The sequence below is a fragment of the Equus asinus genome, chromosome 21 (assembly GCF_041296235.1).
Source record: "Equus asinus isolate D_3611 breed Donkey chromosome 21, EquAss-T2T_v2, whole genome shotgun sequence".
In the NCBI taxonomy this organism is placed as follows: domain Eukaryota; kingdom Metazoa; phylum Chordata; class Mammalia; order Perissodactyla; family Equidae; genus Equus; species Equus asinus.
The window spans coordinates 63,218,776-63,230,310 of NC_091810.1; the positions used below are offsets into that span (position 1 = coordinate 63,218,776).

At 41.5% G+C, this 11,535-nt stretch overlaps 2 protein-coding genes across 8 annotated transcripts in view; both read right to left on the minus strand.

Moving 5' to 3' along the window:
• Positions 1 to 3,019, minus strand: part of CNOT10 (CCR4-NOT transcription complex subunit 10) — an 84,781-nt gene extending 81,762 nt beyond the window's left edge. For 3 of the 7 annotated variants that reach the window (XR_011496291.1, XR_011496290.1, XM_070492447.1), the window contains exon 1: positions 2,697 to 3,010. Coding sequence is in view for 3 of the 7 variants with exons in the window: in XM_070492447.1 (XP_070348548.1) it covers positions 2,697 to 2,718 (22 nt within the window). In the remaining 4 variants the exon portion in view is untranslated. Of the gene's footprint in view, positions 1 to 2,525; positions 2,595 to 2,696 lie in introns of those variants that run through there. The other 4 variants (XR_011496292.1, XM_070492446.1, XM_044754358.2 and 1 more) reach the window with 3 other exon arrangements.
• A 6,077-nt stretch (positions 3,020 to 9,096) lies between these two features.
• Positions 9,097 to 11,249, minus strand: LOC106822136 (arginine/serine-rich protein PNISR-like). Its single transcript, XM_014827178.3, has 2 exons — positions 10,808 to 11,249; positions 9,097 to 9,661 (listed from the first exon to the last, which is right to left on the minus strand). The coding sequence occupies exons 1-2, from the start codon at positions 11,082 to 11,084 to the stop codon at positions 9,414 to 9,416; spliced, it is 525 nt and encodes a 174-aa protein (XP_014682664.2). The 5' UTR covers positions 11,085 to 11,249; the 3' UTR covers positions 9,097 to 9,413.
• Between the last annotated feature and the right edge of the window lie 286 nt (positions 11,250 to 11,535).

Genomic DNA, 11,535 nt, shown 5'->3' on the forward strand with positions numbered 1-11,535 from the left:
TCAAAATAGGATCCTTGCTCTCAGTTATTCTCTATTCTTTTACTTATCTTTCTTTTCTTCACAATACTTATCACAACTTGAAATCATAATTATTTCTTATTTTGCTTATACGTTTATCTTTCATACTACACTATAAGCTCCAAAGACAGAGAGTTCATAGTGTCCGGCAGAGCAGGCCATTGGTGATAATTTATTGAATAAATTAATATCACAACATTAGCTGGTCTTAGCTGGTCTCTGGGCTTCCAGTCTTGTTTCCCTTAAATCCACCCTCTACCACAGCCAGTGTGGTCAGGTCACTTACGTTCTTAAATCCTCTCACGAGCCTCTTTTCTTACCTAACGAAGAACAAGCACATAAGACCCTCCATGACAAGGGCCCTGGACTCAGGAGTTCAGAGATAAAGCAGCATATAAACCAGATTTTGAATGAGGGGAGTGTTCACCAGATAAAGAAGAGAAAGAAGGGCATTACTGCTCAAAAGAACGCGATGCTTTCCAAGAGTCACTTCTGGTGTGAAGAGCTAGATGTGGCGATACAGAAACAACATCTGGAAACAGATTGTGAAAAGCCTCACAAATTGACATTACGGAGTAAGGATCTGATGCACAAAAGATGGCACACAGTCAGAGAGTTTACAGATGGGAACAACATGATCCAGTTGGTGTTTTACAAGTAAAATGAAAAGGCAGTAGTGAGAAGAATGGACTGGATAGGAAGAGACAAACACCAGCCAGAAGGCTGCTTAATGTGAAACACACCACGTTAAGAGAGAAAGGCCAGAACAACAGCAGGTGACATGGGCATGGAGCGGAGGAGCAGATTCATGGGAGCCACACTAAACACTCATCTACTCAATACAAACTCAACCTTATTATCTAGGTGGGACGTTTCCTATAACGTGGCCTATAAACCTAAACCAATCAAAGAAACAGCCCTCAGATCACTCTGATCACCTTATTCTTCTACTATACACATTACACAGCTCATACCAAATGGGAGTGCCCCTCTCATAGGTCTGTCTCTAACACAGTGAATATGAGTATGTCATATCCATTTCTTCACTATCTAAGGCAGCACCTGGCACTCAATCTTTGTGAACGAATGAACAAGTAGAAGAATGCTTTATGGCTGAGGTAGGACTTGAAAACTGGATGGGCTTTAGGCCTCAAAAGGTGATTCCAGGCAAGTGCAATGGTATGGGTAAGCAGGGATGGTAAACCCGGAGAACAGAAACATTGTCTTAAATTAAGAAGGAAGATGTTGGGCCAGCCCGCTGGCACAGCAGTTAAGTGTGCACGTTCTGCTTCGCTGGCCCGGGGTTCCCCAGTTCAGATCGCGGGTGTGGACATGGCACCGCTTGGCAAGCCATGCTGTGGTAGGCGTCCCACAGATAAAAAGTAGAGGAAGATGGGCACGGATGTTAGTTCAGGGCCAGTCTTCCTCAGCAAAAAGAAGAGGATTGGCAGATGCTAGCTCAGGGCTAATCTTCCTCAAAACAAACAAACAAACAAACAAACAAACAAACAAGAAGGAAGATGTTGAGCCCCTTGGTCCAGCCTGGGACAGGTCATGCTTACTCCTTGCCTGGAACAGTCTCCCCATCGACCTTTCCCCATTCCATATGGCTCACTCCTTCGTTTCATTCAGGGGTCTGCTCAAATACCACCTCATCAGAGGCTTTCCCTGACCAGCCTACCTAAAATTCTATAGCACACTCTATTATCCTCACTTTCTAAAGCTTTTCTCTCTTATTTTTCTTAACAGCTTACTGAAGAGATCTTCTACAGATTTTATTCATCTGTATGTGTATTGAGATTGGCTCACTTTAATTTCAAATCAAGTTCCTCTGTCAGTTACTGAGATCCAGACCTACTAAAACCTACAGCACGCGGAGATTTTTTTCTTTTTTTTTTTATTAACTTCACTGTAAAAAGTCTAAGTTTTAACCACTTCTAAGTCCTATCACTGAAGTTTCTTCCAACAAAACCTGGGTGCCACAGAGCACATTAATTTCTTACAGGAAACATACGCCAGACCGCCTCAGAGGTAGGCAGGAAATAATCTTATATTCCTTAACGGAAAAGATTCTAGGAATGGGGCAGTAATCCATAAAAAGAAAATACTGAGGTTAAATTAGTTAATCTTGCAGAACTAGCGGGAAATAGGTTCTAGACTCAAGATAGTAGAGAGCACAGACCGAAGTGAGACACTAATTTTACGTCTATTTAAATGAGTGGTTTTCACAAAGCTAATTACACACGACCAGAGGCAGGCTGATGGGGCAGAAACAGCCCAAGTGGGTCCCAGCCTGAGCCACGGGACATCAAGGCAGCTGTGCGCTCCGGGATGAACTTTGCTTGCTCTGCCTTGCCCGCTGAGAAGTCGAAAAGTCTGTAAAGCGGCTAAAGAAATTTAAGGTTTTTAAGCCAGAGATATTCTGGAGAGCGGGGCAAAGGCAGTCAGTAGCCGTTTCACGCTGCACTTGGGTAAAAAACTATCGGACCTGGGGCCCAGAGACTCACATTAGCGACGGCCGAGGGAGGCGATGGAGGAGAGAAATGCACGCCCGAATTAAAGTCGCCCTCGAGTCCCCCCCTCCTAGTCGCTACCCGGGGCCCCGCCGCCTCAGCGCGCAGGGTCTGCCCCTCCCCGCGTGTCCCGCCGCCTAGGCGCGCGGGGTGCGGGAGCCTCACCTGCAGGCTTGTCTGCAGCCATCTTCCCGCCTCGGCTTGGGTTCTTCCCCGCAGGTGGCGTGGCCTCGACTCCAGCTGCCCGGCTGGCCGCTGTCCTGGACTTTGGAAGATGAGTCTCTGCCCACCGCGGCTCCGGGCCCCTGGGTTCCGGCCTGGGGAGTGGGCAGACGGCGGGCTGAGGAAGTGACGAAGGCTAGTTCGCGTCGTCTAGCAACAGCAGCAGCGTCTCCGCCCGGGCGGCCCCACTGCCTCCAGCCATACACGGCTTCCGCCCGACAGCGGCCCCATACGCACTACTTCCGGGGGCTGCGGCCGGCGTGGGAACTGCGGCTGGCCCCGCCCCACGCTGGCGTCCCCGCTGCGCCCCGCCCCCTGCGGCGTTTGCGCGCGCGCGCCCGGTCGGACGTGCGCTCACTCGCGTCCCTGGGCGTGTGCTGGGTGGGATCTGTGCGCGACTGCCTTTTCCTTACGCCAAAGTGTCAGCGCTTTTGTCCCTCCTTTTACGTAAAATCACAATAACTACACCTGACATTTATGTGCTAAGCATTGAGCCTTGCGCTTGGGCTGTACTCTCATTGATTTCTCGCAATTCTGTGAGAGGCGCTGTTGCTGTTCCCCGTTTACAAGCGAAACAAAACATCTTGTTTTAGAATAGTTTTAGATTTACAGGAAAATAGAGTTCCTGCATACTCATCACCTAGTTTCCCCTGTTGTGAACATCTTCAATAATTATTAAATTTCTATGGTACATCTGTCACATCTAAGAAGCCACCTTGATTGGTACATTATTATTAACTGAACTCAACACTTTTTTTTGGATTTCACCAGTTTTCCCTCAATGTCCCTTTTTTGTTCCAGGATCCTGTCCAGAATGCCAAGTTACATTTATTCGTCATGTCTTTTTAGACTCTTCTTGATGGTGATAGTTTCTCAGATTTTTCTTGTTCTTGATGACTTTGACAGCTTTGAAGAGTACTGGTCAGGATTTTTGAAGAATATATCTCGATTTGGGTTTGTCCAATGATTTTTTCATGGTTAGACTTGGATTATGGGTTTTTAGAAGGAAGACCACAGAGGTGACTTGCCGTGCTCATGACATCAAATCCAGAGTCCATGCTATCAAAATGACGTCATCAATGATGTTAACCTTGATCGCCTGGCTCAGGGAGTGTTTGACCCACTTCTCTGATAGAGAGTTACCTCCACACTCTTTGGAAGCGAGTCATTAAGTGCAGCTCACACTCAAGTGTGTGCGGGGGATGAGGTTTTAAGCTCCACCTCCTGCAGTGGGGAGTATATACAGAAACTATCTTCTCTAAGGGAGATTTGTCTTTTCTCCCCCGTTTAGTTACTTATTCAATTATATATTTATACCAGTATGGACTCATGGATAGTATTTATTTTATATTGTGGTTGTAACGCAATACTATGTTATTTTGTTGCTCAAATTGTTTCAGTTTGTTAATTAGGAGCTTTTTCAGGTTTGCTCCTATGTCCATTTGACATGGTAGCCCATTTTTAAAAAACTTTTTTTACTCACATTAACATACACATAGAAAAGTGCACAAATCATAGGTATAGTTTATTGAATTTTGATCGACTCAACATATCCACGTAACTCACACCCAGAGAAAGGACAACATATAGCTGCACCCCGTCTTGCGTCCTTCCATCCCTCCACGAGGTAATCACTATGCCGACAGCTAACACCATGGATTAGTTTCATCTGTTTTTAAACTTCATACAAATGGATCATACAATATATTTTCTTTAGTGTCTGGCTTCTTTTGCTCAACATCGTGAGATTCATCCACGTTGTCGAGTGAAGTTGTAGTATGTTTCTTATTATCTAATGTTCCATTATGTGAAAGTATCATTATTTATGTATTCATTTTATTGTTGAGTATTTGCGTATTTTGTCTATATTGAATAAGGCAAATATGAATATTCTAGTATGTCTTTTGATGAATGTTAGAGCCCATGTAAAAAGATACCTGAGGTGTTCATCAATCTTTCTGCAGTAAGGAGCCTCTCAAAAAAAGGGAATTAGGAGGAACCTCTTATAGAATTTGAGCTTGTGCTGGGTGATTTTAAAGAGGGATTATGGAAGAAGGGGAGCAATGTTGGACTGGATGCGGTCAGAAAATAGGCAATTCAGTGGTTGAGTATCTTCGTTTTTATCTAGGAGGCAGGAGGATTAAAGCAAGGCTAGAGTTGTCATTGGTCAAGGGGCAGCATCACTCACATCAGATGAAGGGGGTGTTCCCTCACTTTTGTGGATGTGGAGGGCTTTGTTTCCGTCTTGTCCCAAACACAATCATGGTGTTACCTCCTCTGAACATTGTTCATCTTCTGTGAACAATATGTCCAATTGGGAATGTTCTGCTAGTCGAATTCCTTTTTATTTCCTTAGTCCCCTTCATGGCCTAGCTGTCAACAGAGCCATTTCTCACTTTCTCACATGTGGACACATCTGTTGGTTCTTGTTCCCTATTTCCTAGATAAGGAAAATGAGGCACAGATGTTAACCCACTTTCCCAAGTCACAAGATTAGTAAGCAACTATTATCTTAACCACTACATTCAACTTTAAAGGTTCTAGAATTTGCCTATATTGAAGACATCTTGGGTCTCTTCTCCCCCCTTTCAATACTGGCAGCTCTCCCTCATTCACAGCCAGGCTGTGACTGGTGACGTCAGTGATGGAGAGGAGTTAATTCAGAAGTGGGAAGTAGAGAATCTCAGCAGGACTCGAGTCTGTCACCAACCATGGTCAGTCACTTCGCCTCCAGCCGGTGATGGTACCACTATCCACTCAAGGTACTTCAAACTGGATGTGGTCCTTGCCACTTGCGGAAGACTATATCCAATGACAGTTGTCAACAGTTCTTCCCATCCCAGTATGTAGGTGCTGCTCTTCCTCCCCCTTCACATCTGAGTTGTGACTTGCTCTGACCAAAAGAATGCAGAAGAAGTGAGACTGAGCCAGTTTTAGGCCTCACCCTTAAAAGGCATGGCAGCTTCCACTTTTCCTCCCTTATACTCAACCACCATGCTTCAAGGAAGCCCAGACTGTCCTGCTGGAGAGAGACCATGTGGAGGAAATCCACGATCCCTGAACTGACAACCAGTACCAAGGTTCCAGACAAGAATGAAAGCTTCTTGGACCTTCCAGCCCAACCTAGCTGACAGCTCCGTGCAGTCAGATGACTGATCCCAGCTACCACATGAAACAGGAAAAGCTGCTCAGTCAACCCCCAGAACGGTGAAAAAGAACATCATTGTTGTTGAGGTTTTTTAATTTAATTTTAAAAATTGAGATGGAACTCACATACTATACAATTCATCCTTTTAAATTGTACAATTCCATAGTTTGAGTATATTCATAAAGTTGTACAAACTTTACCAATATCTAATTCTAACATTTTCATCATTCCAAAAAGAAATTCTGTACCATTGGCAGCACTGTCCATTCCTTCCAACTGCCACCCAGGAATCTATTTTCTCTCCCTACGGATTTGCCTATGGACATCTCATATAAATGAAACCATGCAATATGGGACCTTTTATCTATTCGTCAGTTAATGGATATTTGAGTGTTTCCATTGTTTGACTGTTATGAATAATGTTGCTATAAACATTTATGTGCAAATTTTTGTGTGCACCTAGGTTTTCATTTCTCTTGGCTATATACCTATTAGTGGAATTGCTGGGTCGTATGGTAACTCTCTAACTTTTTGAGGAAGTTCCAAACTGTTTTCCAAAGTAGTTGCATGATTTTACATTCCCACCAGCAGTCTATAAGAGTTCCGGTTTCTCCACATTTTCACCAACACTTGTTATTGTCTTTTTGATTATAGCCATCCTAGTGGAGTGTGAAATGATATCTCATTGTGCTTTTGTTTCGTATTTCCCTGTGAGTTGCCTTTTCCCTTTCTTGATAGTGTCCTTTGAAGCACAAAAGTTTTTAATTTTGATGAAGTCTAATTAATCTATGTTTTTCTTTTGTCACTTTACTTTTGGTGTCATTTCTAATAAACCAAGTCATGAAGATTTACTCATGTTTTCTTCTAAGAATTTTATAGTTTTAGCTCTTACATTTAGGTCTTTGATGCATTTTGAATTAATTTTTGTATATGATGTGAGTTAGGGGTCCAACTTCATTCTTTTGCATGTGGATATAAAAGCTGTTCTTTTAAACCACTAAATTTTGGGATGCTTTGTTATGCAGCAAAAGATAACTGAAACACCATCTCCCTATTCTTCATTCCCCATCTGATTCAACCAGCCAACCAAGGTCGGTGGGTTCCACCTCCTTAATATGATGGATCCTTCCATTCCCACTCCATTCCTGAGTCACTGTCATCTCTTACTGACTAGTGCCACAGAAACTTTGTCATCAGGTCTCTCTCCCTCCAGAACATCTTCATTCATCCAGGGATAGAGTTTTTTAATGCTAAACTGATCATGTCCCCATCCATTTAAAATAATTTATTGCTCTTACCACCAAGTCCAAACTCCTTAAAATGACTTTTCAGGCCCTTCCTGATCTCTCATAATTCCTCTTCAGCCTCCACCTCACAGGCACTTTCCTTTGTAGCTAATGTTGTCTCCTTCCCAGAAAACGTAAGCATGGTTTTCTCAAGAAGCCTTTCCTGACTGCGCAAGACTGTACTAACAACTTTTAAATCTTCTGTTACACTGTGGGGACAATCACTGGGCATGAATCCCCTCTCCATTACGCCAATTGTAATCTCCAAATACTGTCTTTAAATATCATTGTACTAATGCTTAGTAAGCCCTGCAATATCTATGAGTGCATCATGACTTTATGATAATGATAATTCCTCAATGTATTGAGGTGTGATCCTTACTTTTGTATGGTCTTTTACAGTTTCATAAGGAAGTTTTACAATGATTATCTTTTTTTAAATTTGTTTTAAGGATTTTATTTTTCCTTTTTCTCCCAAAGTCCCCCGGTACATAGTTGTGTATTTTTAGTTCTGAGTCCTTCTAGTTGTGGCGTGTGGGATGCCACCTCAGCATGGCTTGATAAGCGGTGCCATGTCTGCATCCAGGATTTGAACTGGTGAAACCCTGGGCCGCTGAAGCAGAGCACGAGAACTTAACCACTCGGCCACGGGACAGGCCCCTGATTACTTCTTTTTGTCCTCAACACCCTTGTGATATGGATATTCTAACCCATTTTGTGGATGAGGAAACCAAAGATCCAAGAAGTAAATGAACTTGCTCAGTTGGTAAGTGTCAGAATTGGAAATTGGAAAGAGTTCTTGGACTCTAGATGTGACTTTTCTAGGATCCAAAGGGTTAAATCAAGGTGTTATTATTCCTATAATTACAATTTGGATGGAAACTACAAATGATTTTGCAGCTGATTCATTGCAGTGACTACATTATTACCTAGAAATACAGCAAAGGTGTGAAAACATAAATTTCTGCATGTCTTGCCAAAGCAGTGACATCCACAGGGACATCCAGCCCCTGTCCCAGCTTCACTTTTCATTCACTGCCCTGTTCTAAGGCAAAACTATTTGCTAACTTAAAGTGTGGCAGTAACCATTTGACCCAAGTCTGATGAATTTTGCTTGACCCTGAAATGGATCTAAACAGGGCTGGGCGCTCACCTCAGGTGCAAAAATTTAAGGAAGTGCCAAAAAATTCAGTAATCAAGACAAATAATATTTTAAGGCGATATTTTTAAAAGTCTGAAATTAATAGAAAAAGATTCATGGTGAATAGTATATTAACATTTTAAATAAAGACAGGATTGGTGTTACTGATTTTTCCTTTTGTCTCCGAGTCCAGTACATGTCAGCACAGCACTGTTACTGATCCAGCCATATTAAAACTTTTGATATTTTGTTCTTGGTGGATTTTTTGCATTAATTTTTATTTTAAAGAATATTGTATTAAAATATTGTTTATCTTGATTACTGAGTTTTTTTTGGACCAAGTCAAATTGTGCACCCAAGGCAAGTGCCTCACTTGCTTCCGCCTATGCCTGGCCCTAGATGCAAAGGCAATGTCACCAGAATGTTTGCAGCACAGTGGCAGCATCCAATTCTGTGAAACAGTCTCTCCTGCTCTTTGATAGATGTACAAGCTAGGATAAGTTTCGTTTTTGTATAGTTGGATGTACAAGTTAGTTTCGTTTTTAAAGCAAGTTTCATTTAGAATTATACTTGGTACACAGTATACAAGATACAACTTTAAATACAGGATGCCCAGTTACATTTGAATTTCAGATAAATAATATAAATTTTTTTGTTATAAATATGTTTCGAATATTGCACTGTTTATCTGAAATTCAGATTCAACTGGTATCATGTTTCTCCCCGCCCCAAATCTCGCAACTTTAGATATTCAGGTGTTGAAAACAATTTTTTTTTTCATTTTCTAAACTTTATTTAATATTTAAATGTGCCATTTTGAAATTAGAAAACAAAACATCATATAGCTATTGCATTTACACATTTTTCATTTTATCCAAAGTTTTCCCTAACAATCCTTTATACCATTTTCCTAAACAAATCAAAAACCAGAAAATAAAAATCTACTAATCTTAATACTCAAAAATTGATAACTTTTCTGAGACATAATATGCGCTTATCTGTGCAAGACTGAAAAGTGAAACACATATCTTAGGTACTCTTGATGAGACACTTCCAAAGAATGGATTACGTGCACATCTACAATATTAAAGCAACAAAATATCTTTCACCTGATAGTCAAACTGGTTCACTGGCCCCACTGCAAAATTATCGGGTGGTCCACCAAAGTTGTGATTGTTCTGGTTAAATATATGCCTGTTGTCAGGGGCAAATTCCCCACTGTCCTGACTGTTGCTGTCTTTGGAAGGAGGAACAATGTCCATTGGGCCTGGTGTTGGTGGCATCCATGGCTGATCTGGAGGGGGGTGTGGGGGTTGCTGATGCATTCCCCATTCTATTTAGGATTTAGGCATAAAAACATTCAACAGGGCGTTATAACAAAATCAACACAAATTTTTTCAGATCTCAAGAAAGCTAGATTCTTCAGTAAAGAAATAGATTTAAAAATTTATGACTTCTTGGTCAAATTCCTTTTCTATATCTTAAAAATAAGTAAAGAATTAATCCAATAAATAATTCAAATGAGCTAAGTCCAGTCTAATTCATATGCTAAAGAAATGGAAACCAAATGCCCAAAATTATTTTTAATGAATGTAACAAAATCCAGAGCAATTTTTTGTTGAATTTTCTATTTCTGTTCAGTAACAACACCATAAAAATAATACCTTGACCATTTTATATAATTTCTTGCTTCCATGAACACATTTATCCTCACAACATCCCTGTGAGGTAGGGAGAAATCAGGTATTATTTTTGCCAATTTCAGGAGAGGAAATTGAGGCACACAGAGGTTAAGTCACTTGCCAGGGTCACAAACAAAGCCAGTAGAATAAAGTTGGGGGAGTGGGGATGCCAACGTGAGTCATGTATAAACTTGAACTTGGGAACCAAAACATTTTCAAACTTGGGGAAATTTGGCGTAGCTTCAAGAAAACCAGAAATGAACTACCTCACGGTATCAAAGATTAGAATGTTTGTTATTCTTTTAAAAGCGATGTTAGAGGATTATTTCCTGAGTTTTCCATTCTTACATTGAGAAACAATAATAAGTATTAAAAGGGAAAGGGAGATATGACTTCACCATTAGCACACTCAAATGTAAGATTCCTCTATAAATAATTTGAAATGACTATTAAAAATAATAACACAAGTCATAGAAAACTGAACTAGCATCAAGGAATCTAAATTATACTGTGAAGTAAAAAAGCAAACAAACAAAAAATAAAAAAGAAAAACTTATGGAAGATCTTCACTATGTGAAGAAAGAGGGGAGAAAAAGATGGGCGGATGGTGGGGGCAGAGTATATCTGACAGACTAATTTGTCACATAGTGACACAATTTTTCTTTAATTAGAGACTAGACATGTTTTGCTCTGCCAGTGCTGCTTCTGAAAAGGCCAGAGGTTGCAACAGAGAGACATAGAATGCTCTCCTCCCTAGATGCCAAGTGAAGTTTCCAGTGTTCCCAGCCCCTGTCAGCCTGGTTGCCACATTCTGTTAAAGTTTGAATCTCCTTGAAAATTCCCATGATTGTTTGGACCAGATTCCATTGTAGACATATCTTGTCCATTTGGCATCATTCCTGGTGGTTGTTCCACCATGCTTTGCTGTCCTGAAGCTTCTCTTTGGGCAATCCAAGCTTGAGCCAATGCAGCCCAGTCAATCTGACTTGGATCCTGCTGATGCTGGAATGACTGCATCCACTGTTGCTGGTTCAGGGGCCACTGCTGCCAAGGCTGTCCTCCTTGATCCCACATCTTGACTTTAAAAATATATTTAATTTTCTCAGAGGTTCACCTTCTGTTTAAAATTTCGGTTGACTCAGACTGCAGCTCGGAAGCATAGCAGCAAGATTACTTACGCCCCACTCTGGTTCCGGAACACCGTTGTCGCCACCGTTCCTGTAATACCTCTCCAACCCTTCCGATCGGTGTTGAAAACAATTTTTAAAATAAATATGAGAAACAAGAAAGTTTAACTACAACTGATTAAGGTTATAACTAGTGGAATGGATCCTCTCTGCCCTCAGATCTCATTTTTGCCTTTGCTCTGCTCTGCTCTGCTCTGTGTCACAGGGCTGACTCCTGTGGGCTGTGTTTCCCAGGCTCCTGTGTCATCTGGCTTCTAGCTAAGTCCAGCCAATGGGAGGCACCATTGGGAAGTTAGAGCAGGAGGAAGGGAGAAGCCAGGGTATTTCTCCCCTTCCTT

Bases quoted from the DNA above. Each gene is read 5' to 3' on its own strand.
- LOC106822136 (XM_014827178.3), bottom strand. From the start codon at position 11,084: ATGTGGGATCAAGGAGGACAGCCTTGGCAGCAGTGGCCCCTGAACCAG. The intron at 9,662-10,807 runs GCTGACAGGGGC...AATCCTAAATAG, and splicing joins TAACAGAATGTGGCAACCAG to AATGGGGAATGCATCAGCAA.